Source organism: Apostichopus japonicus, chromosome 9 (assembly GCF_037975245.1).
Source record: "Apostichopus japonicus isolate 1M-3 chromosome 9, ASM3797524v1, whole genome shotgun sequence".
Classification (NCBI taxonomy): domain Eukaryota; kingdom Metazoa; phylum Echinodermata; class Holothuroidea; order Aspidochirotida; family Stichopodidae; genus Apostichopus; species Apostichopus japonicus.
In genome coordinates, this window is record NC_092569.1 from 25,322,662 (window position 1) to 25,349,613 (window position 26,952).

Below are 26,952 nucleotides of genomic sequence, written 5' to 3' on the forward strand. Positions count from 1 at the left end.
ATACCTTTCTGCTTGTAAACAGACCATTCTTAGCTTTCGGGTCTTTCATCACACCAAGTTCTCCGTCTGTTATCACCATTTCCGATGACATTTCAAATAACAGAGTATATACTATTATGTTTAATCAGTGTTCGTAATGAATGAAAACCTAATTGAAGTGTGTATGACAGTCCATTTAAAGTGAAGAGATTTTTATGATAACCATTCCAATCCACTGCGCTGTTCCTCATATATATAGTGACGTCATTGTTGTGATATATATAGAATACGAGAAAACCTAGTTTCGTAAGTAGACAGAAAATACAATGAACTGCCTGTCATCGTGTAACTATACGCATTAAGCGCAATAAAGCATACGTTTCTAATGTACTATGGCTAAATGAAATAAATCCGAATTTAAGTAAATGGTATTGTCACCGGCTTTATATGCTACTACATGACAAAACACATTCTAAAGGACATTGTGCAGTGATATTATTATTCAAAACGCATCAAACTTTTAATATTTTTCAATTATGTGAAAAATGGGGGGAAAAGTGATATGATGTGAAGGGATAACAATAGCAAGACCAAGCCCTACCACCACCCCCCTCAGGCAAAACAGTTTTCCTTGCTCCCTTCGCTTGGTGCCCCAAATGGAATTTGTCATTGTCAAATGCAGTAGGCAGGAAGGTGCACAACTCCTTACGTGTATACAAACGCTCTTGATTTGAAGATGACCACGAAGTTCTGGAAACAGCAAAGGTTCTGAGGCTTTTATCTCTTGAGACCCATCAGGGGTCTTATGGCGGCTCCCCTAATTGACCGTACTCAAATTACTATTATTCTGCGCCCCCTCTCCCAAAGTGGCTCTCATATTTATGTTCCCCCAATCTTAAATGTCTTGCAACACCATTATTATGGACTAGTAGGTGTGGTAGGGGTGGAGGTGGGATGTGTGGCTTATGAGGGTGCTTTGCTGCAAGAAATTAGAATACTATTATTTATACTAGTTATATTAAAAGAAATGGTCAATAAGTGTCTGATTAGTGATTATGTGGATATTGTTAAATGATGAAAATGTCAGGACAAAGTAAAGTTATTATTGAGATCGTAAATATGTGTGACTATATATATATAAATATATATATATATATATATATATATAAATATATATATATATATATATATATTTATATATATATATATATATATATATATATATATATATATAAATATATATATATATATATATATATAAATATATATATATAAATATATATATATATATAGCCTATATATAGCCTATATATAGCCTATATATAGCCTATATATATATATATATATATATATATATATATATATATATATATATATATATATATATATATATATATATATATATATATATATATATGGTTGTTACTGACAAAAGTGTTTTTCTTCCAACATTGAAATATTCAATTAGAGATTATTACTTTACAATGCTTCACTGGAATAATATATTAATGTATCACATTTCAGTCGGCTCTTACGTTAATGTAGTAAAGTAATGCTATATATATATATATATATATATATATATATATATATATATATATATATATATATATATACGTATATATATATATATACATATATATATATATATACATATATATATATATATATATATATATATATATATATATATATATATATATATATAAAGTAAATCAATAAAGAAAATCACACTGGTGTGTTATTCTTTATTGATTAACTGTATATCTGTCTTACCACTTGCTACACATTCAATTTGTATATATATATATATATATATATATATATATATATATATACACGGGAAATATGTTATGTTGCAAACACGTTGTACTGCTTTCCGGATAACCTATGGAGCTCCAGCAACTGCTGCAGCTTCCGAGGACTTCTCGCAACAAGTTTTAAGTAAATCCACTACCAGACTCACCACACCTTTGCAGCTGTCTTTGACAATGTCGTCAGTTTTTAGAGTAGCAAATTTCGGATCCGAATCGACTTTGATGATAAATGTCTCCCCTATGTCGCAACGTGCGTTACTGTGCTTATGCCAGTTTCCTAATTCCTGAATTGCCCTCAGCCACATATTTTTCTTGTCGTACATTGGTTGAATCTAAAATAAAAAATAAAATGGACTGTCTCAATATAACTCTGTCATATGCTGTCAAATTATTGAAGCATTTCAGTACCTTATAATATTCCTGAGAAGACAACGTTTTCAACGATTTGGGACTTGCAGTGCGGAGTCTTGGCCTTATTCTCTACACATTCAAATGCCATGCTTCCAAGTTCTGTTAATATTTAGAATATCAAAATACCAAATATGAGATTGATCAAAGCGTCCCTCCAGGAGAGACATTGTGTTTTAACTGTTTATTTAAATCTGACATCGGGTGACTTCATATGAACTGTCACCTTTGTAAGCAAATGTCATGCTTCTTTCTTTTAATATTTGACATCAGAATACCAAGTTCGTACTCGATGTGATACATCCACATTCAAAATATGGGATCTATTATGACATCTTCCTCTTGAGATTGTGTTTACATGGTTTTCACATTTCAAGAAATAGTGGTTTCTAATTTTGATTTACATTCAAAAGGAAACAGTATGCTTAGTCTATATTGTATCGTGCATGCGTGTACTGCGCATCACAATTTTTCACGTTTTCAATTTGGAGATATCGTATCTTGAAGCAAACACAGACACCCACACAATCGCCATCTTTAGTTACGGATATCACCGAAGAAATAACATAAAGTATTGTTTTGTCATTGCAAAGCTCTGTGTAATACCAAATACAAATGCCTATATGTTTCAGTGCACTTCTGCAGTTGACATTTACTAAAACTTCCTTCACGTAAAAAATGTAATCTGAGTTTTCAAGTTAGTATTAAAGTACCTTAGCGATCTCCCCCAGTAGGTATTCGGGCAATTTGACTTGCTTTCTTGCCCATGGTTTCAGGTCCTCAGTACACTGTTTCTTATCGACTTTCCCGTCTGTGCAGTCAAATACTACTTTAAACGACGAATTTCGAGGTGGATTAGTCACCACGAGGCCCTGTCAGTATAGTTAAAAACAAAAATAGAAAGCATATAATTCACATCCACACCAGTAGAATCACTGTAGCTGATCCCTCCCTCTCTCCCTCCCTACCGTCCGTGTTAATGGATTTTATTTAGGTTTTCGTCAAGCATGCTGTCACAAAATGCTTGTGAAACTAAATAAAACCCAGTCTTAAAATATATATTTTGTCTTTTTTGTTTACGTTTTTAATTTTCCTCAGTTTAATCAAGTGTTGCTTCTGGAAAATTATTTTTGAGTCATTTTTAAAGGATTATAGTAACCTATAAATTGAGAAATATAGCACCATTGTGCATACCTTAACTTCAAAAAAATCACAAGGGCGAGGGGGACACCCCCTCCCCTTAGACCCCTCCCCAGGACGGCCATCACTATGTAAGTAGCATATCAATGAGTGCCGGTCGAGGTGGAAAATGCCCGCTCCGGTTTTAAGACACAGTCCGCCCTGTTCTGCTCCCATTAGGATTAATGCAAACATTGCAGACTGAGTAGGTTTCTTTTGCGAAAAACTGATCTTACTTCTGGTCTAAAGCCTTTATGCTCAGTTACTGTAATCAGCCTTACCTGACATGCTGATATGCACTTATCTAGAAGTGACTGCACATGTTTTACAACATCAAAGAATCTTTTCTCATACTCTTTTCCCCACTTGTTGTTTTCTCTACTTCGACGGAGTTCCAGTTCATACTTCATACGGCATTCGCGTAAATCTCTCAGATGGGCCAGAACTGTTTGGAGTCTCGGGTATTCTATGGCTTGTGTAATGTTAATGTCATAGTTGACTACTCTGTCAACTGCTGTTTGAATAAAGTTTTTCTTAGCTGTCAAGTTATGGACAAATCTCGAACCATTAACAAGTTTAACAGTGAACTTAGTGTGCAATGGTTTTCCAACGCTGCAAACCCTCTTGACCTCCTCTAGTGTTTCAGGGATGTTGATGTCGTTGAAGAAGTTTTCTTGCAGTTCTTGCCGAGATATGTACATATAACACGCCTCTAGGCTGTCCTTTTGAATTGCCCGCTTTAGTAGTTCCGCAGATTCACCTCCAGTGATAAACTTTGCCTTAGCCAAATAAACATCTGCATATAATTCATCCGAGAGGATGCTTGAATTTCTGGCATTTAACTCTTCTGCCATTTGGATGACAGTTGCCCATGCTTCGCAATCACTTCCATTTGACTGAATTCCACTTCTCAAATAGCACTTTCCTCGACCAAAAATTACCTCGACTTGTGGAGGTTCACCTTTAGAGGTACTGTCGTCATACAACTTTTCATATTCTGTTTGTGCTTCATCAATTTTCCCTAGCAACATATTTGCGTTCGCAAACTTAAGTTTTGCTTGACAAGTCACGTTTGAATCTCCACCACTTCGCGTGCTATATTTCGCTAAAGTAGTAAGACATCGATGGTTAGTCTTATCGAGAGAGGAAGGCGGGACTGTTATGATATGATCGCCATCAGCTGTTAAGCCAACGGCAAGTTGAATGATCCTGTGAGAGAAAGTACTGTGTTCAAGAGACGAAAAGATCTTAAGCTTGATAGCTGATTTAAGAGCTCTGTACTCGTTGGATTCTTGATGAGGCTTGTCTTTAAAATCACTCATAAACAGATCGTCGAATATCTTACGTGCTTCATGAGTATTACCCAAGTTTGCCTGCATTTCACCAATTCCTATTAAAGCAGGATAATGACAACAATCTAACTTCTGTGCTCTCTTAAAACATTTCAGTGCCTTTCGATAAAACACGAAACGATTCTCCATCGGGGCTTTTTCATATGATTGAGAACGGTAGAGAAAACCTAACTGAGAATGAACCTCTGCAAGGTTTACGTCTTTGATCAGTTCCTTCAACATATTTTTTGCTTTTGGAAATGGGGCATTTAGCTTATAGAATTTAGCTGCTAAAATACGGATTTTGCTATTTGTAGGATCCGAATGTAAAGCCTTTTCAATTTCACGTTCTGCTTGTTCACGAGAATCACTGTTCAAGTTAAACAATATTTGACCATAATATGCTCTTGCAAGATGGTATTGTGAATCGATCGTTAACACTTGCTCCAAGTTATCTTTTTCCTTCTCAAAAAGATCCCTAATATCTTCAGGTAAAGGACAACTCCAACCTCTAACTCCACGCTGTTGACGGGCCTCCCTTCCAATCATCAGTGCTAAACCAAATAACCATTGGGGTTTTTCAGGGAAATCACGTAGTGCATCTTCATACAAACTTATGGCTTTTTTTCTCCATCTTGGCCCTAACCGTGAAAGTATATATGCATGAACAATAGTCACGTAAGCGACGTACTGAGGGAATTGTGTTTTCTTTTCTTCCAACTCCTTCAACGTTGCCTCAACCGACGAATCAGGTCGTAACCACATGCGAAATGTGTTAATAACTACGCCGTATCCAGTTATCGCTTCTTCCGACTCGCCTGAAGTGACCATGTCCTCGGCTTGCTGTAAGAAATCTAGAGCCTCGGTAGGACTGTCTCGCGACCGATTAAATAGAGTTCCTTTCCCGTCTAGGTACTCGAGAGCGGCTCGATAGATATTCACCTCGATTGGCATCTCCCTTTCAGCATTTTCATCTTGGTCAATGTGAAGTTTCAGTTTCGCATGGTCAAGGTCGGAGATATCATGGAGACCCCAGTCTGGGTGTTGCGGACATGGATTTTTCTTCCACCATTCTGGATCATCCATTGCACTTTTGTCTCGAGTACACTGAAAATTAAAATATATGCTGGTAATTATTTCCAAATGTTACCACACACTTAGGAAGGGTCACTGGCCAGAATGGCCACTCAATAATTGGCAACAAGGGTGCCAGGAATACAGTTTCCGCAGTGCTTAAATGTTCTCATTCGCTTATCGTTAGCATCATAGAATTTTGAATTTGGTGAAAGTGCACTGCAGTTTAAAGGAGGCATTTCTGAATTAAATGTTCGCGGGCATTTTCACGGTCATTTGAGGTCATAAGAAGGCATTTTTGAAATTCACAACAGATTACCACTCCTCTCTTAATATTTGATAAATTTACCCCAAGTTGCGCACAGTGAATGTTGTGATTACAATGAGTAACACTTATTTAGGGAATGCGGTTATCTTTTCAGAAGCGGTCGTTTTGAAACTTTACTATTTTCTCTCTTATTGCTGTATTACTCTCTTAATGCACTGGAAACATATTTCATCAAACTCCCGCTGTAGTCGTTCCCTCTTTCGATTGCATATATTATTATCGTTATTCAACGTTATTTAATGATTAATTTGAATGTTTGCCTCCTTTGAAGACTTGTGGCAAGTTCGTAACACCTATGACCTGCTCTAAAACAGTCAGGACAGTACATTGATACAGTCTGCAAGAAGGTATTCACCATACTTATCGCCCTATAGGCTTCTCCAAAGCGTACCTCAGGAAAGTTTCCCAATCTCATTTTCATTTCAGGGTATTAGCTGTATCATTCGGGCACGTAAACAATCACAAAGGTTGTATACAACATGTATTTAGTTACGTTTTAAAATATGCTCAGAACTTCAGAGCAGGGATCTGTTCAGACTAGTGTCTTTTGGATATTTTATCAGAAAACAAAATGTCACATGAGCTAACATGGTTTATAAAGAGTGTGATACTTGACATACCAAGAATATGTCCCTCCATACATTCTGTGTCCGAGATGCCTTACGGAGACTGGGATTTCTAGTTTGGGAACTGTTATACCACAATTCATTAATTGAAGAACACAAGAAAGTTTGCCTAGCTAGATGAGGTGGTTTAAGGCAACGACCTTGCCATGTTCTATGTGAGTTGCGAGGAATGGGTGGAGGAGATAAAGAGCAATACTTAGTGGACACTTGTGTAAGATATTGTGCAAAGAGATTTGTTGACAACTTTCTTTTCCTGTGACAGTATAGGAACTGTTGAATTTTCTAGAAGGGTAACAGCTGGCTAAAAAGTATTAAAAATGTTTCGAGTGTTAGTCTTCCCGATTGTTGAGGACAAGGTTACCATATCTTTTGGTAGTAGGCACTAATCATTTCTTTGGTGAGAGAACGTCAGGAAAATTATCAGCACGTTAAAATCTAACATATCAACTTATCAACGTCGATTTGGGACATGTTGATGTTCACTTGTAACATACTAGTTGTTCTTTGCAACAACCCAGATAATGTATAGGCTACACGTATACTTAACTGCAATCGCCAATTTCTTGTTCAGCATAAATCATAAGATCGTCAGAATTGTCCAAAAAAATATGCTAGGAACTCTGAAATGTATATCTCTCAACCTCTGGTGGTTGACGTTAATCCGTAATTGACGGGAAATCGCAAATTAAGAATAGCCATTTGCGACTCAAGTTAAATAATATCCTATCATTTATATAACTTTCTGTCATCGCCAGGACGCAAACTGAGCCCAATTATCAAAATCCTATCTCTATAGCATTTTCGACTTTTTTAACTTAAATTTCAATTCTCCATTTGATTCGGTAAATTTTTGAAAAAAAGAAATCATCCAATTATAAAGAAATACATAGAATTTTGTAGACAAAGTGTGAACGATACATTTATGTATGAGAACAGAGCACACAGGATTATCAGCTAGGTGTGTAGTGACCGTGAGCGCGTAACCAGGGGGCAATAGGCGGATCCCCCCCCCCCCATAGTTTCAGAAGTGTGGAAATTGGAATATATCATTCCCATTTATGACTAAAAATAAATTTCATAGGCGTAGCAGTATATTAAAGCCTTTTGTCCCTCACACTTGTGATAAGGTATCTGTGCCGACAGCCTACACAGAGTCACCATATCGAAAAGGGGCAGAAATCGCACACACACATGTTTTCGGCCTTTCTTCACTCGATTTGGTCGGTAAATTCTCTAAATTTAACCGATTGTGTTACACAAAAACTGGCAACCCTGCTATAGGCTGTAAACTTCAAATTGGTATCACACCGTGTATTTTTTGTTTCGTACCACGGATTTGACTATCTAGTTCACCCTAGTATTAGCTTCTATTTTGAATATTTTTTTACCTACTTGAATAATTCTACCCATCGAATCAAACTTAGGCTAAACATATCCAGTAATTTGAACGTTTAAATATAATTGTTAATGGCTAAAATAAAAGCCGATTGGGTTAAATTTGAAGCTCTGGAGCCTCTCAAGTCCACCTTATCGTATAGCTTACAGAGGCTTCGCCACTGGACCCCACCAGGGGCCCTATGACGGGCCCCTGGAGGCAATGCAGATCGCTAAAGTTCCGGCCCACCCCCTCCCCTTAGATCAAATCTTGGCTACGCTTTTGCCTTTCTCTAAAATATATCAAGTTCATACTTGTAGTTGGAATAGGGGAGCGAGAGGTATTCCCAAACGCGGGGCAATGGCGAACACCGTCATAACTCGTCACTGATGGTAGACGGCGCTATTCATCTTACACTTCACACTAGCTACTCGGTCGATGAATACAACCAACACGCAATTCGGACAAAATCTCTGCTTCATCTCGAAAACAGGCAAATAATAGGTAAGTGTTATATGTATGTATGTATATGTGATCTTCCCGCAAGCAGGAACTCGCGAAAGAAGCCATGCAGGCTTATAGACTCGCAAGCTGACCGAAGCCAATCTCTCGGCACACATCCATTTAACGTCCATGTCGGGAAGTTGTTATTGAACAACACCCTTGCCAGACGACACACATTGCTGTCGGCGGGGAATCGAACCGGGGATCTCATGACTTTGAGACGCCGGCGTTAACCACTAGGCTATACATTCCGACTGTGATGGGACGGGGCTATGATTCGTTCAGAAACCTCAGAAGATATTTGCAGAAAAATGGAAAGAAACAGGTTGGAAAAATTGTGAGCGGGGAGAAGGGCGAGATGACCACGGTATTGGTATGTGAGCGCCACTGGGAACTACATTCCGCCAATGTTTGTCTTCAAAAGAGTCAACATGAATGCGTTGCTGATGCCAGGAAGCCCCCTGGGATCAATTGGTGTCACATCCAAAACCGGTTGGATTAACTCACAGTTGTTTGTTAGATGGATGACACACTTCATGCATGAGAGTGTTGCATCAAAAGAAAGTCCATCCAGTACTTTTAATTGTTGACAACCGAGGCTCATATGAGCCTTCAAAACATATGATCTTTGCCGACAGTATGGCGTCATTATGGTTTCACTTTCACTGGATATAAGTAGATATGTTGTTTATGAAAAGATCTCTTAGTTTTTACATTGACCTCCGTTTGGCATTGCCCTCAAGGGGCTGGGTATTGCCGAACGACGCCATTTTACGTTTTTAGTTGTTACGTTACACATAAAGTTGTTCCATGCGTGGTTGTTGATATATACTTAATATTAGTTATAAGCGTTCTGTTAATACATCTAACTCATCCTAATTTTATTTTTTCCCCTCTAATTACCGTTAATGAAAGGTGTTTGTCATTAACCCACCCTCCCCTCTCCATTCAACAAGTTAGCGGATGGAACTCAGGAATAAACTGTTCAATTTGGGCAAAGAAACATTAATATTACCGTTACCATGTCGTTTCAAGTGTTTGAGATTGGGGCATATTGAAAGTACTTAAAATAATCACTCATTCTACCAAACTCGAATTCCACTCGAATTGTTTGCCCCCCCCCCCTCAGCCCCCAGGTGAAATATTCTGGTAACGCCACTGTAAAACAGATATATATTAAATTAACAAATATCAACGCTCCAGAAATAAATCATAATGACGTCTTAGTTTGCCTGCAAAAAGTGGTAAGTATGTGTTCAATGTCAGATTCAAAGCACAAGGGTGCACTCTGAACACTATTATACAAAGCCAGTTTATACGCATTCACATACCAGTAGAATCACTGAGGTCGAGTAATACCGACTTCTTTCTGTGACACAAGAACCGGGGGTTTGATTCCTACTTTCGTCTGATGAGTCCCCAAAAAACGAAACCGGTCGTGAAATGGAAGTTATCTGGAGAGTTGATCTTTATTCTTTAGCTAACATGCTTTGCTAAGTATATACATAGAAACTTTAATTTTGATAGTTTTCCGGTACAAAAGAAATACAAAAGCTAGATATGTTAGTTTCCAAAAGAAATTTGTAGAATCCCGCAATATGACTGCCAGAAAAGAATATACCTTGTAACAGATTATTCCAGAATATTCACTTGGTTGATCGGTTCCAATTAGTAATCAAAACACAAGTTTTGGTAACCTTAACAATTTTTCATCAAATGTGATGGTGCACGGTTTCCAGTTAGAAGTCATTACTTATCGAGGCTTTTTGGTTAACTAAAAACGTTGAGTGTGAACCCACACGATTATATTGCCAACACAGATTCATATTTTACCTTTAGACTAGTTCATACACTGTGAGTAAACAACACCATAATAAAATGTGAACAACACCTTGTATAAATATATCGTGCGCGGAAGTTGTTAGTAACACAAATACTTCAGTTACATTTATCGATGGCGAAAAAATATTCGATTGAAACCGGCCTTACAAATGCGTCATTACTACTATATATAGCTACCACGGAACTACCCTATGAACAACTCCTGTATACTATCATATGCTCTGGTTAGCTACATGATATCTTGTTTTGTTTATCATGTTACTTATTATGAGTGTTGTATACTCGTAGTGGGGATTTGTTGTTGTTGTGTACTCGTAGTGTGCAATTGCACATATATGAGTCGTGGTGGCAACTTTCTGTGAGTTTAAACCACTGGTCAACACAACAATGTTCAAAATTAGCTTTTAGCACTAGGCGTAACCAGACGCAGTTGTACATATTTTCATGTATAAATGCTTCTACTAGCCAATTGGTGCGTTCGCATTGGATGTTACATGGACTTCTGTGATTGTGGTCCAACATCATAGTGCTCGAATTATTCAGCATTTGTTTATGCTGCGCTCCAACTTATATACTGACTAGCTAGGTAGTTGGTATTTTTTTATGTTGAAGATCTTATGCAAATGGAAATGAGTTCGAGATATCCGAAAATAAATTAGAGATATCAGTAATTATTAAATAAATGTTAAAATGGCTTTCCATTTGCGCGGTATTGATCGGCACATTTATCATTTTAAAGCATCGTTGTCTCTGTCTCTGGGGCTGAACTTGTAAAACTCATAAAAGAGAGATCTCTGTTGAGCTCATTGTTGTGTGTATCGAGGAGTATAATTGTTTTCAATTCCCGGTTGCTTCTTTCCTGTGCAGTTTTGAAGTAGCCATAGAGAATAACAAATAATAATAAAACTAGAAAAGGTGTCAGTTACAACAAGCGTGATATCGAATTTTTCATCAAATTACCAAGTAATTCATGCGATTTTTATTGAAATATTGCCACTGAATTCAGTAGGCTCAATTAGTGCTGTTATAGTACCGCGAACAGAGACATCATTCATTAACAAACCTTAAAAAGAAATATGTTATTTATCTTGCTACTTTTTGAAGACCCGACCTTTTTCATGTACTACCATTTGTCAAAGATAGTAACGTTAATTGAATAACTATGGTGAGGGAGTAGGTTAAGGTGTTGTCAGGTCCGACGAGAGGGTGGTTCAGGGGGCTCTTTTCCCCGGTTCTGCTTTCAGATTACGTGCCCATGGGATTGACAGTATAAAAAAGTACTGTATTCTCCTTTCATAACATGCTTAAGGAAAATGAAGACTTTAAACAGGAAACCTTATTGTCACTGGGATCCAGCATGACTCTCCACGCTCTTGGATGTTGTTGGGAATGGGTGGACACTTATCCACCTTTATGGGAATGCGTGAACACTTTTCCACTCTTGTGGGAATGCGTGGACACACTTTTCTACTATTATGGAAATGCGTTGACACACTTTTCCACTCTTGTGGGAATGCGTGGACACACTTTTCTAATCATGTATGACATAACGTTTCATCCAATGAGCACACTTATGCTAACAAAGTCCTTAACCTCCTTTTCATTAATTTTTCTTCGCTAAGAGGGTAATATTACCCGCTGGGAAGAGATAGTAAGTTTCGCATATAGAGTGGACATCTTTGAAGAAGGTCAGAACACAACAGCGTCTAAAGACATTACGGAATAAATATTTTCAAGAGAAAGTGATCATAAAACTGCTTGGAGCATTTGTAACTGGTGTGAACTTTATTGACTCGTACAAGCATAAAGTACGATTAGGTCATTTAAATTCGATATATTATCGTGATAACTTGTTGATAAACAAGACCATCCTAATGTGTTAAATATTAGTATCATTAGTTTATTCGATACTTTCGTGGTAATTGTATTGGTATTTACGGACCGACATGTTATTGCTAAAGTCCTTCTCGTAAAATCACGTTGATATATAGAATATATCTTCAAATAACATACGATGTGTGAACAGCTACACAGGACGTATCTTCATCTCGCTGTATTTGATGTTATAATTTGGTCCAGGTATGTAATAACAAGCAATGCCTGAATAACTGTCTAAATAAGCGTTGTAGTCACCGTTCAAGTTTGAATAATGGCATTTATTGTACCACCATCCGGCGCGATAATAATCGGCACAGTTATAACTATAAGCATCGTTGTCTCTGTCTCGTGTACTGAACTCGTGGTTCAGGTGATAACGCAAGAAGTCTCCACCCGGGCTGCTCCTCTCATCTGAGAAATGAGAAACACAAAGTTAATATAAACACATAAAACAAACACTTATGAGTAAACACTGATATGTGTTTATCATTTCCTAACTAAATGTCGGTAAAGCAGAGGAATACAGTTTACAAATTATTGGAGAATAATCGTTGCATTAATCCTATTACTTGTTTAGGACTGTTTCAGCCCAATAATATTAATATTTTCTATTATTGTTACCAGTGCCCAATTATATTAATATTAACTAATATTGTCACCACTTTTTACAAAGTAACATAAATCATTTTGCTACAGTTTGTTATTATAGGTTCAACATTGGCTAAAGGATTACTTAAAATGAATGAACCGTTTAACAATAAATAATTCTTAGAAGAAGCTTGCTAATTTTTGCAATATAATTCTGAGGTATTTACTCATTGGAATATATTATGAGAAGGCAACACTCCCATCCCTTTAATTTGCTTGTACCGTAATATCCTGAATAAGATGTCACAAATAATTCCATCTGGTGAAACTAGTTTGAACTGTAATTTGTTCTTCGGATATATAGGACATTCCAAATTGTATAGTCTTGTTTATGTATTATATGTTTTACGTGTACATTGATCATTATTGTATTGTTGCATTGTACTTTGGTACAACACAGTATGCAGGGGGTCACGTTGTATACGAACTGAAGCCAATTTCATGCAGCATTCCACTGTTATTCTAGGTCATCAAAGGGATATTTTGGTCAGTTATGCAGTTTGAGTCTTATCTGTGTTACAACATACATGAAACTTAAAGGAATATGTTTTGTTATTTAAATCTCGAACAGACGGTACACATGGGTTTACCTAAAAGCAAAACATACAGCACCTAACAGGAACGCTTCCATAGGACAACATAAATTACGAAATGCATCGTAGATAAATGATGTTGTTAATTGTTTCTGTTCGTATACTAGTGATAAATGTCAGCTTTAGGTAATAACATGTAGCCGTGAAAGACATAGAACTAAATATGATCATTTACGTATTTTGAATGCAAAACGAGCTGCAATACACAACTATGGAAACAGAAAACTCATCACCAACCTACGGTTCCACTGTAAGTACCGAGACCCGATAGTCGGTAGTTATCACTCTCATCATTGATGCGGAAGAAATCAAACTTGCCGTAGTACGAATTATACTCTCTATTCACTAAATCAATTCGGATTTCATATCTCTTTTGGTTTGTCAAATAATAGAGTTTGTCATTTCCAATCCAGAATTCAGTGCTAAGGTTGCCGAACCCTTCCTTATAGCTGGCCCACAACAGGAAGAAGTCGACACTACCATCTTGTCGACGCTGGAACACCTGACAAAAGAAATTGGGGAAGATTAACATGTAACCCGTGATGTCTTTTTGAAGTATTGTCTTTTAATAGTACTTCCTGTTCATATTCGAACATATTAGGTACAACTTATACTTATAGATTTACTTTCTAATTCTCATATTTAAGTCGGATACATAGCAATGATCCTTCTATGCGAAGGATTGTAAGTGATTATCATTTCCGTACCGATAAAGTTTCATTGAACATGAATACATATTACATGGATTACTTGAGTTGTATTACACTCTTCTGGGTCTACTTATATTTTTACCAGTATTGTACGGCGTACCCTGTGCAGTAAAATAACTTAGACTAGGATGGTCAATTGAACACCTTATTAAGTAATTTTGGATTTAATATTAATGCAAAATAGAGTGACCAGCGTTACAAAGCCTTCGGAATCGTAAGATTTGTGGATCAAACAAAATGGTAACTTACCGTCCATCCTCCTCCGTCTGTCATGTTACAGAAGACATCGAATGCAGACCCGGTCCATCCAGTTGGTCTTATTTTATAGATACCGCTAGTTCTCGATCCAGCATCGTAAACTTCCGCACAATCTTTAGGCGGTACGTTGCATATTTGGCCATCTCCTATGTAACTCTCATCACAAAAGCATTGCCTTATATCGTTCCTGATGTCACAAACCGCGTTGGGACTGCAAGCATAGTCTTCCTCCCAGTCGATCTGACCGTTGGTACAAACACCCTTTCTTCTGCATCCAGATGTCACGTAAAAACCACCTTCCTGTATACAAATTAAGTGTTATAATAGAAACGTTAGCTACAGTTGGTTACTCCTGCTTTTGAAGGTTCATAAATAAAAAATGCAACATTTCCCCAACCCGCGTTTGACGAAATCTCTGCGCTTAATGTGTCCGTACCATTCGCCGGTGATACCGTGAGGATATTAACGGAGTTCGTCAAAGAGAGACGGCAGTTGTCATTCATACAATCGAACGAAGCATGTGAGAGTTGTCGATCACATTATTGTTTTACATTTTTACATGTTTTAGCTTATGGTTTTGTAAACTTACTGGTATAACTGTTCGATCGTCTGATACATAACATCCACACTGTTCTTGGGGTACACAATCAGATCCATTCATCAAGAATCCATGTGGACAGACACATCCGTTGCTTCTAACACAGCTATCTTCCTGGCAATCTCCTGGGGTTTCACATGTTCTCTGGCAGGCGTTTTCACAGTTTTCAATGATCATGTTGTGTTGACACCATGTTATGACATCTGCGAAAATACAACATTCCGAAAAACTGGTCAGAAAAATTATAACGAAAACGGTCTGCACGTTGTACTACACTTGCTTGTTAGATTAAAGAATGTACTTATTTGAGTAAAGGCAGGTATATTACCCATCCATTCAAAAAGTAAAAATACACTATTTTATGTTAATATTATCAAAATGGAACTCATTTGTAGGGATTTTAATATAAAAACATGTTCAAATCACTGCTGTTGCTAGACACAGTCATAAACTACCACCGAATTCATTTTTTAAAATTTATTTAATTGTATTATTGAGTATATGGGCGTTCTAAAGAAGACGAGAAAATATCCAGCAAATTTACAGAAATCAGTATTGGATCTTTTAAAAGAAAAATAAGAAATAATTTCAAGTGAAAACATTGAACTCACCAGTTGAGGCAGAATATTTTCCAAGGTGAACTATGCTGTAGTTTCCCAAATTGTCACTTATGCGAAAATCGTCGTAAGAAATTTCAATTACGGAGCCACTTGCTGTGGTCATCTCAATCATAATTTCATATCTTTTCTGATTCGTCAAGAAAGATAGTTTCTCATTACCAAGCCAAAATTCCTGATTTAGGAAGCCAAAGCCAGACTTGTAACTGTCCCAATCTCGGTTAAAATCAATGGCCCCGTCGAAGCGACGCTGTATAATCTATGGGAAGACAAAACGATTTTTATCACTTGTTATTGAGATACAAATGTCAAAGTATAGATTCCTACTTAATATTATTTGCTTTTCCTATCGCGGTTCCCAGATGTTACCTCAGAGGCGTAGCGACGTCTGCTTTAAATGCGAAACCACATTTGCTGTTACCCTCTCTTCTTCGGTGAAATTATATATATATATATATATATATATATATATATATATATATATATATATATATATATATATATATATCTACCACTATAAAAAGTCACAGCAGTTAAAAGAATTTCTAACTCCAAGTATACATATTGTCGCAACTTATGTTCACTCGCCCCATCAATAAGAGTAACGACAGCTTTCTCTTCCACCCTGAAGTTCATCTCTAGTATACACTTCCAACCTTATATGATCACTGAAAAAGTGGACGCATGGTAGTTAATAGACTGGATAATAATGAAGTACATTGTCTACATAGCCCAAAGGTATATGTATCAAGCCCACACTAGCTGATATAAAAGGGGTCACCGGGAAAAAAATGCAACAATATACTTTCGGGCTCATAGCTTTCTTAAATGTTGCTTTAACCATTAGAAAAACCACACAAGATTGAGTTTAATGATTATAGGAGGACTTCTCAAACTATTAGTACGTAAAATCAAACTTACCGTCCAACCTTTGGAATTGACTGGATTGTCGCAGTAAACCTGAAACGGTTCCCAATAACCATCTGGTTTGATCAAGAAGACACCACTAGAGGTATTGGATGTACATCGTGCCTGCATATCCCAGCAATCTCTTAGGTAATCGGGATGTTGGTAAAAGAAAAACGACGCGTCTGAAAGGTTGATAAAACACAGTGTTTTTATAACGGACTAATTATAGGACTGCATGCATTTTGAAGAACTTGTAACACTGTTCGTCTTTCTAAGAATAGTTCTGAAATTTTAGTCAGCGCATTGAGTTATTGAATTTATTACTAGATATAATATTAAACTGATTTTCATGTTAGAAGCAGGTAAAACAAAAAAGATAACATAATAATGCCTCAAATATTCCCGGGAATAGATTCACCATTGACAGGTGTGTATCTACTTTAGAAAATACCAGGCCCTTTTTTGACAGGAAATGGCAATCGACCAACGAAAGCAATGATCAAAGTTTCTACTTTTTACAGGTTCATAACCAATATTGCAAGATGCTACATTCAAGTTACCTCAAAACATTTAATATGAAAGTCAAATATACAAGCTGTTTTACATTTGTTTACGTAAAATGTTCGGGCTTTCGAGATTTTCTTTTTAGATCTCACAGTATCACCTTCCCCCAAAAATAAGCCGTAGAGTAAAGATAATTATGAAATAAATATATTTTTGCTATCTTACCATTGTCTATTCCCCTCGTTACATCATGGTTAGAATTAAAGGCGATCTGTCGAAAAGATAAACAAAATAAATACAACGTAAGACGTATACAGAAATAAAGAAAAAACATGTTAGCAGCGTACTTCGACAATCATAAACGTCCAATACTTGTTAATGGCGAGGTTAATATGCATTTGGCACGGGTTGGAAGGTGTGTGTGTTTGTATGGAAGGGGGTGGGGGTGGGCGACTTGCAAGGAAACAAGTCTAAAAGTCAATTTAAAAATTCATACTTGGTCTATGGATTATAGCTTCGGCTCATAAATTCACACAGGAACAAAAGTTGAAAAATATCAAGAAGGCGAAAGAAATTCAAAGTTAAAGCGGATTTCGGCATTGCTTTTAACAAATGCTACAAACGCCATTAATTTCAGTCATAATGTAATTTATCTAACGAAAATAAGATTAATTGCTAATTAAAAGATTGCTATATGTACTTTACATTTCCCCGATTATTTTAAATTCTGAATATAACTCATTAGCTTCGTGTCGAGCGTTTGTTCTCTGTCACTGGATTTGATTACGTACCTTGCCAACCCCAACCCTTTGTCTATTCTACTCACTGTAAATCAACAAAAGTATCTAATTGCAGTTAAAAAATTATGGTTAAGACAGACGGATATCGACTGGCTTCGAGTAAATATTATATTCATATCTTTACTGCCTGTCGTCTTTTAACTTATGACGAATCGTTTATTATGATGTATATTGCCATTATAAACACGCACGTATTTTCCTGTTTGAGACGGGTTACAAAAGTGAGCTTTAGCATCCTTTTATTATCTTTTGTTTCAATGTTTACATACAGTACAAAAACACGGAATTGTTTGCTCCGCGTTATGAAAACATTTAAAAAGACATTTAAAGAACAAATGCAGTAATATGGAATATAAAGAGCGAGGTATCTTGTTATCGTATCTAGAATATAGTAAACTAAAACAAACATGTATACTTCAGCTTAAAGGTTTTCGTAAGTATTGTTAGGGTTGTACGAACCGTTTTGAACACATCTGAAACTAGTTCTGATAAGACTTATAAAAGGTTTGACGGCCTTTCGCTATGAAAAACATTAAAGCGACATTGAAATTGTTCCAAGTAATATTAATTAAGAAGAGCGAGATAACTTGTTGTTGTACCTTGAATGAAGTAAATTACAAACAAATTGACTTTAGCGTTAACTTTTTCTAAGTATTGTTAGGGTTGTACGAACCGTTTTGGACACATGTGAAACTGACTCTTTAAAATGTTAGCAATTATTTAGACTACATGTTATTGATTCCTGATAATCAAGAAGAATCTATGTTTAATTCATAATTTTAAATATAATGTTGTTAGAAATGTAAAGAATAAAAGGTCGTCTCACTGATATTAAAACTACACATCGCATTTAACTTAATTGTTATCTGTGATTTGCTATATTATTAACAATTGTCAGTTTGGTCATCACTTATATGTTACATGGTATTAGAGATAGTCGACAATATAATTTTAGCAGAATATTTTAAAATAAAATTTAAAATAAATATTATCATTATGAATTAAATTTGGTAAATTCCTTTCTGGTCAGTATGCCGCAGCGTTATTTTGCTTCCATCAGCCAGCTATATTTTAAATTGAAGCTATGATAAATATTTTTAAAGTTAAACATTTATTGTTATGGACAATGTTGTTGGTGATATAAATATTAGCTTGCTTTGTCTTTACAAGGTTTGACAATCAAACTGAAGCCGGAACTGGGTCGGAAAAATCCTACAAAGTACGAGCTGTCCGAACTGATGTATCAGGAAAAAAAGATTTCTATATAAATGTTTGAGACTGCAATAAGAATTAGAAGTACATAAATGAGTATAGAATGAAATGTATATGTTCAATTGGAACAAAATTTGTCTCAAATCTGATACAAATTTCTGTGTTTGAGCCTATAATAAAAAAAATGGTGGATATTTGGTTCATTGACATATTCAATCAAGCAACAGTTGAAAAGCATATGAAAGATTGTTACATTTAGTTATTTCTTCTTTGTAATTGATCGTTTCGGTTGACTGTCAAGTAAATTAAAAACCACTCATTTATGAGTGTATTCAAATAAATACTCACCTTTGAAAAAAATTTCAATTACTACATCATTTATGGACCATTTTACAAAGCATGAACTTCACGAGGTTTTGTTTGAAATAAAATCATATCCGTGTACGGCTTTTATTCAACAGCAACTTTAAAACCATTCAATAGTATGTTGCAAATAAACAGTTCTTGTACGGTTCTTGTATACTAGTAGGTAGCTCTCTGGTTAGCGAAGACATGATTGCTTTTCGATTATCACAGAAAATAATGTTAAAGTCAATAATTTGTGTATTATTTACAAGTCATCACCCAACGTATGAGAAAGTTGATACAATAAAGTTTCTAACGAATTCGACTTCATTTAGCAAAAGGAAATATTTGCAAATCAAAGCACAAAAAAGCAACTCATATCACTTCATTAAAAAATAAGTAATAATCTCGTTGCAATGTTTAAACTGATCTATACCTTTACCTACAAAACGGATATTTTAATTAAATAGATTACCGATTTTGACTTTGCGAAGAGTGTTTGATTAGTGAAGTGTGATACTAATATATAAAAGTTAAAAGAAATTTTTAAAAGCAATTTAGGAAATTAAGTAGTGGCAATTTACCAACAGGAAGAATCTATATGGGACATTTGGTTATTCTGGGAAAGTATCATAATATATAGTGTTACTTTCATATAATATTATGTTATAAAAAAATATATGTGATGTTAAATAAGTATATTATTATGCCACGAGTATTATGTTAATATTCTGCTATGCTAAGATCTAACGCAAGTTAATACTTTGTCGCTACACTACTGCACGCATGCATTAAATGCAACAATGAATCATTATGCACTAAATGTTAGCGGGTATTATAGTTAAGAAATGTCAAACAATTTATAAAGATATCTTAGTAACTGGAGATTATGAGGAATCAATGTATTTTATTTTATTTCAATTGTTAGCGTTTATAGCACTAATTGTAACAATTCTTAAATTTTCCAAAAACCTATACTTAGGCTCATTTTAACAACTATAATAACAATAGAAAGTATTTCATATGTGAAAGTATTTTATATGACGACACTATCACATCGGGTTGGTATATGTGAAGATAAAAAAGTCACAAACTCTTGCTTTTGAATCTTTCTGGTAAGATAAGTAATATATGGCAAGGAGTGGAGCGGGAAATCTTCAAAATTGTATTAAACTTATCGTTCAACACGATAATTGGCAGGTACGGTAATGATTTTAAATTGAAGATTCTTTAATAAATTAAAGATTTCAACCTATGCCGGTGTTCAAACTTGCATACAGCAATGTAACAGTACATTATGTTTTACAATGCATTTCAGTACTTGAATCTGTTCTATATCTATGAGAAGCACAAAATACTTATATTTATTACACGTAAAACATAGTTATAGGAAATTACCAATCGTGAATATATATTAGGCGACTATTTGATATATTACTGGTAAGGATACTCAAGTATATATAATAGGGTGAGAGTAAAATAAAGATATTTAGAAAGTTGGATGAAAACCTTCAAGGTGTACTTTTATATATCTGTGAAACGTCGAACAGAGGATATAACAAAATATGAATATATATCAAACTATCAGAAATATTACTGGGAAAGACACTCAAGTATATAGAGAAATAGAGTGGGTGTAAAATAAAGATCTTTAGAAAGTTGTATGTAAACCTACAAGGTGTAATACTATGTCTGTAAAACGTCGAACAGAGGATATATATATATAAAAAATGATTCTATGGATTGCATCACTAGATTTGAAACTTACTAGTTTTTAGAGTACAAGTCATCTTTCAAACTGCCATTTTGATGCCAATTCAATGCCAACTAGATTAATCCTACAGATTACATTTTCATTAAGTTAGCTTAAGATTATGTGGTTATATACAAATTGAATTAAGATGACTTTCATTGAAGAAACTTCTAATTTAAAGTACTCTGCTTTGTAAGAGGAACATGTTGATGGCAAAAAAGCTTATATAGATTGCCTATTTCTAGTTCCGAGAACCTGGTGTCAATTCGGGTTTTTCGAGATTTTAAAGAAAATTGCTTTATTTATTACATCACAAAGTTAACCAAGATAACGGTGTCTGTACTGATCAATATTTGGCTAACATAATATCACGTTTCTTGTATTGACACATAACAGGAGATGAAACTGTTAGTATTATCTAAATCAGATGCAACTTGGTAAAAGTTCCGTGGTAAATTTCCTCTGACTGTGATTGTGCATAAAACATATTCAGAATCGTGTAAAAGAAACATTTTAAGCGAACCTAAATAAATTTGGAAGGCACGTAAAACGAAGGTTAATTGATAAAATGCGTGTGGTGTAGTCACACTAGAAGAATGAAACGTATGGCTGGTTCGTAGGCGAACATATGTTTTTATTTTTAGTAGTGGTAAATCATGGTATTCATTGAAAAGGATAATGCTTGTACACGATTTCTTACAGCTGAAATGTAAAAGGAAATTTTAATGGTTGGAGTAGCTGATTTTTGTTCTGCTACAGGTAGTGGAATGGGAGTTATCACGAAATTTGTTAATGTTGATGTTTCATGTATATTATTCTGAGATCTTGCAATAATATTGAAATATTAAAATACAGTTGTCATGACATATGGACACAATCAGCAGTTTAAGATGCTGGTATATGTACTTAAAAAAAAAAAAATCAAAAAAGAACATGTCGTTTAGTCAGTCAGCAAGTCGGTCAATGAAAATAAAAAAGTGAAAGAAAAAAGAAAAGTGAAATAATTTAAGTTTTTTACGCTTTACAATGCAGAAGAAAGCATTACACTTGTAAGAGAAAGAAATCAGTACTTACCACATCTTGAAAACACCAGAAACATGGGATCCAAATGAAAAAAGAAAATGGCTTCACCTGAAACATTTTCATTTTGAATGTAAGATATCTATAGACAACCGCTCTCTTCTATCTTCAGACACATTGTGATCACAGTTCACGTTATTTAATGACTGATTGTGACATTTTGTCCGCCATCACGGAAACAGTATTGGTACGGAGTTGCAGTTCTACCATATCTTTATGGACACATAAATATATAATATGTGTACACTATATGTCATTCGGATTCTCTGAGATGTGATCAGACCCATATCAAGTACCGTAAAAAAAAGCAGTAATAAATAGAAGAAAGCCAAATAATATTACCATAAAGTCTAAGGCCATAAAATGATGACGAAATTGTACCTGGCATGTGTATGGTCGCTCAGTAAAACCATAACCAAAATTCAAAACTAGTATTTATGGTATCGTTTGATAAACATGTATCTATGCCAATTCACACGTAAACGTAACGGTCTCAACTATCGGCGCCTTTATAGTACCGTATTCTGTAACACTTCACAATGGAACTATTACGCGCCCTTATAGTACATTTTGGCTCACTTCACGTGAACTTCTCGTGCAAGTCAAGTTGCTTTGAGAAGTGTGATAGTCGTGAATAATATTATAAGACTGTGCAAGAGGCTGGTTTCCATTTACGATTCGACTAAAAGAGGCAACCCAGGATAATCGGAGGGATTTTAATATTGTCTCAATCGATGGGTCACGGCTTACTACATCGTTTCATGTACTTGAGGTTTCAACACCTTACACTATACATTCCCACCAGTTAATACAAAATGGTTACTGTCCCAGGGGTCAAAGGTGATCTTTGCTCCACTTACCAGTTATGATATTCTACCTTGCGATGTAATATCGGCTCTTCATGTTATGGTACTGAACTGATTTATTCTTTAATTGTAGATTAGGAACGGAGGACAAAGTAGTTATCTCACAATCATAAAACCCGCGAAAATAATTATAATATATTTTGTGCTCACTGAAATTGATAGGCAATGTTTATTGCATATTTTTCTACGCAATTTTACCACATTTTGGTGTTTTTATTTTCTGTGGTTACATCGATTCAAACAATATAATTTATGTAACACTTCTTCAAGAGAATCATATAGTGCAGCATAATGTGCGTGTTATCGTGTTATTGTTTATGTCTAGTACGCTCTTCATAATCGTGTTGCACAATAATTAATTTACTATACTTGAAAGAACATTTCTCTAATTAGATTCATGCCTTTGAGATTAAATCGTCACCATAATAAAGAACGAAAGACTTTTTCCCGAAGTTCAGACTGATATGCAAATATAAACAATTAACTTTTAAAAATGGATAAAAGAAATAATATGAAATGACATCTTAATGGTCTACAATGTTTGTCAAATTGACAAATAAATGTGGCTTTATTATAATAATAATTTGTTTCTTTTTTTTTACATATTTTACAGACTACTTAATAATAATAATATGAGCTAAAGATTTAATAGCCTATGGGATGTATTGATATGTTATGAAACAAGCACTAACTCCTCGTAAAGACTTTGTAAAACACTATTCAAACACATTACAGAGTGTCAAAGGTAGTGATCGGAAATTTCTAACTATACTGTAAAACATACGAAGAAATTTACACCAATTTTGGCAACAAAATGACCTCACGGTCGGGGCATATCAAACTTTGCGGTGGGAACTTATTTGACAATGAGCTCGTTAAATGTCACGGACGTTAACCAATGAGAAGCGTTAACTTGTTAACGTCACATGCAAATGCATTTAAATCGTCGCCACGCCAAGACACTGCAAGCTTGGTCAATATTTATCAACCGATTTTGTAAAGTAAGCTAATCATTTGACGTTATTCATAAGAATGGAATAACGGACATGCTTTGTAAATCAGGCAGTTGATATGTAACACAAAATCTACCACAGTGACACTCGTTTTGGAGCACAAAAGAGGCCACGGTCTACCCTCGTAGTTGTATCGTAGTATCGCTCGTATATGCTAGCCTAGGCACATGCTTATTAATATACGAGTATATCAGTAAAAACTGTCAGATGGGTTAGATTATAATATCTCATTTAATGAAATGTAACACCCATAGTCAACTCATAGTTCCCTGTTTTATAAGCCTAGGAAATTTTCACTGCACTATATTTGTAGTATTATGAATAATCCCTTGATTGTGCTCTGATTGTTGGGTTTTGATAGCAGCAAATAGTTCAGTAGTTGCGATATTGGCGCGCACGTATACGATGCTGTGTGACAATAGTTCATGTTCGTAGCACCCAAGCCGAAAAGGTGTGAGCTTATATTTGCTCTTAACGTGTAGCATATTATGCATTTATATGCCAGGGTGTTATAACACACTAACACGTGTTATGTATTGGGAGCATGCGAGAGCTAGATATGTTAAAGATACAATACAGTAAATCGTAGTGGTATCATATATATATATTTTTTTATTTTTTATTTTTTTTATTTTTACATAATATAAAATATTTTTATGTTTTTTATATTTTTTTATATTTTTATATTTTTTATATTTTTTTATATTTTTATAGTTTTATATTTTTTTTAACACAGGCCGCAATAAAATGTGCCTCTAGCATAACACGTGTTATCATGTTATAACACAGTTGCATATAAATGCGCAATATATTCAAGTCGAAAACGCTATTATAAGCAACTGCACAATTCGGTTCGGGTGCACGTATATACAAGAACATAGGTCTCGGCTAGTATTTTAACAGGATATAGGGAAACGACTGGCTGTGTTTTACGTGCGCAAGGTTAGATCACAAGTACCCGCCCACTTCATTGCTTAGTTAGGCAAAGTGCCAGCCAGATGATGCGAACATTACAAAACAACTTAAGAAGTAATTTTAATGTTCTTTCAATTTTATAGGCCAAGAAAGAATAAACATGGGCTTTTGAAAAAGGTAGGATCAGGCTCATTTTTTTCTAGGCAAGTATAATAGGCTGCAATCCGGCTAATTAAATAACTAATAATTAAGTTAGGCACGATAAAAGGGGATCATTCAATATTTAAATTACCAAAAATAAATGCTTAAAATGCTTATAACAGACATTGGTAACATTGTAACATAACATTTTAACTCTATGAAACATATTGAAAAGAAAATTAAAATGATACTGAACATAATAGCCTAAGAGGTTCCTACCACAGCCGGGTTAGTTTTGTTAGTTAATCGGAAGCCTAGCCTATGTTATATATTTTGTAACAAGGTATAGCACTCATCACGGAAAGCCCAGAAAAATCAACTTTTTAAAACTTACTATGTAACTGTGCCTCCCTTTTGATTCCAGTGCCACATCAGGCAGCTGGATCATGTGTAGCCGATTTGGCGTGTATTTGTGTGTCACCATGAGCCTCATGAACATTTTACGACGGCAGACCATCTTTAGATATTGCTTAGTATTAGTTTCACATATATCAAGATTGTTCATATGATGGTGTTACGTTAACAGAACGTTTACATCTGTTAGTATTATTGAATGCTATCATTTAAAGGCTACAGTTCTTCATTTTAATTTATGTGGGACAATGGCCATCCGGGAGGTATAATATTGTTATATAGGATACGTTCAGCCACTGTATGGTAACATTGTATATGAAAAAACTTGCATTCCAATCTATAAATGTAATGTTCATAAGGAAACCTGGTGAAGCGTTTACACACAGATATGGGTGAAAAAATGTAAAAATTGTAAGGCTATGAAATAGTTATTCGCAGTTAATTCTATATATATATATATATATATATATATATATATATATATATATATATATATATATATATATATATATATATATATATATATATATATATATATATATATATATATATATATATATATAACCATCCATCCACCAATCCACCCATCCATCCATCCACCCATCCACCCATTTACCCATCCATCTATCCATCCATCCTTCCATCCACCCACCCCCCACCATCCATCCATCCATCCATCGATCCAACCACCCACCCACCCACCCATCCATCCATCCATCCATCTATAAAGCTTGTCCAATTAATCGAAATGGGCGTATTGATTTTATGGCAATAGCCAATCACATGACTCTCTGACTATAATATATTCAAGTTTGCTTTATCTATGTTCGTCACTTGATATTTGGGTTTCGTACATGCTTTGTCGTGTTACTGTACATTAACTGCGTTGTTGCACAATATCAGCAGTGTTGCTTTGATGTGCAGTTAATTATTTTGAAATTCTTTGACTAACTTTTGGTACAGAGTGATGCTATCATCCATTCGTTATTTAAGAAACTCGAAGAAAACACGCAAACATGTCATTAAAAGTAACGCCAAACTGGTTTTGGGAACAATTCAGATAAAAAATCCTTGAAGGAAATAATAAAGCGTTTCGCGGGAGTAACGACTGCTCATGGAATACCACACGTTATTGAAAGACCGAAACTCATTTCGAAGATATTTTGGTTCACTTTAGTAGCTGCCGCATTTGCAGTATTTTGTTGGCAGACGAGAAAGCTTTTGCAGAATGTATA

At 35.2% G+C, this 26,952-nt stretch overlaps 5 protein-coding genes across 8 annotated transcripts in view; all 5 read right to left on the reverse strand.

Annotated features, from left to right (window-relative positions):
- The window catches only part of LOC139974124 (uncharacterized), a 49,872-nt gene extending 48,895 nt beyond the window's left edge, over positions 1–977 (reverse strand). Inside the window, exon 1 of the mRNA XM_071981055.1 lies at positions 5–977. The gene's annotated coding sequence lies outside the window, so the exon portion shown is untranslated. The remainder of the gene's footprint in view (positions 1–4) is intronic.
- LOC139974129 (uncharacterized) overlaps positions 1–10,388 on the reverse strand; it is a 28,256-nt gene extending 17,868 nt beyond the window's left edge. The window contains exon 1 of the mRNA XM_071981070.1: positions 10,336–10,388. The gene's annotated coding sequence lies outside the window, so the exon portion shown is untranslated. The remainder of the gene's footprint in view (positions 1–10,335) is intronic.
- The window catches only part of LOC139974128 (uncharacterized), a 99,854-nt gene that overhangs the window by 32,697 nt on the left and 40,205 nt on the right, over positions 1–26,952 (reverse strand). The window lies entirely within an intron of this gene.
- LOC139974127 (uncharacterized) lies at positions 1,805–12,075 on the reverse strand. 2 transcript variants are annotated; one of them, XM_071981064.1, is made up of 4 exons: positions 10,244–12,075; positions 3,665–5,823; positions 2,918–3,076; positions 1,805–2,128 (listed from the first exon to the last, which is right to left on the reverse strand). In XM_071981064.1, the coding sequence occupies exons 2-4, from the start codon at positions 5,798–5,800 to the stop codon at positions 1,868–1,870; spliced, it is 2,556 nt and encodes an 851-aa protein (XP_071837165.1). In that variant the 5' UTR covers positions 5,801–5,823; positions 10,244–12,075; the 3' UTR covers positions 1,805–1,867. The 2 variants fall into 2 exon arrangements, with proteins under 2 accessions (XP_071837165.1, XP_071837163.1); XM_071981062.1 differs by lacking the exon at positions 10,244–12,075 and adding an exon at positions 9,953–10,236 and having other exon boundaries at positions 3,665–5,821.
- LOC139974130 (uncharacterized) lies at positions 12,222–22,520 on the reverse strand. The gene is made up of 8 exons (XM_071981071.1): positions 22,363–22,520; positions 17,404–17,449; positions 16,687–16,856; positions 15,760–16,024; positions 15,140–15,351; positions 14,542–14,850; positions 13,820–14,084; positions 12,222–12,752 (listed from the first exon to the last, which is right to left on the reverse strand). Exons 1-8 carry the CDS (start codon positions 22,432–22,434, stop codon positions 12,490–12,492), a joined length of 1,602 nt encoding a protein of 533 aa, XP_071837172.1. The 5' UTR covers positions 22,435–22,520; the 3' UTR covers positions 12,222–12,489.

Bases quoted from the DNA above. Each gene is read 5' to 3' on its own strand.
- LOC139974130 (XM_071981071.1), bottom strand. From the start codon at position 22,434: ATGAAAATGTTTCAGGTGAAGCCATTTTCTTTTTTCATTTGGATCCCA. The intron at 17,450-22,362 runs GTAAGTACTGAT...TCTTTTCGACAG, and splicing joins TCTGGTGTTTTCAAGATGTG to ATCGCCTTTAATTCTAACCA. The intron at 14,851-15,139 runs GTAAGTTTACAA...ATTTGTATACAG, and splicing joins ACGATCGAACAGTTATACCA to GAAGGTGGTTTTTACGTGAC.
- LOC139974127 (XM_071981064.1), bottom strand. From the start codon at position 5,800: ATGGATGATCCAGAATGGTGGAAGAAAAATCCATGTCCGCAACACCCA. The intron at 3,077-3,664 runs GTAAGGCTGATT...CTATACTGACAG, and splicing joins AGTGCATATCAGCATGTCAG to GGCCTCGTGGTGACTAATCC. The intron at 2,129-2,917 runs GTACTTTAATAC...TTTTTATTTTAG, and splicing joins TACTGGGGGAGATCGCTAAG to ATTCAACCAATGTACGACAA.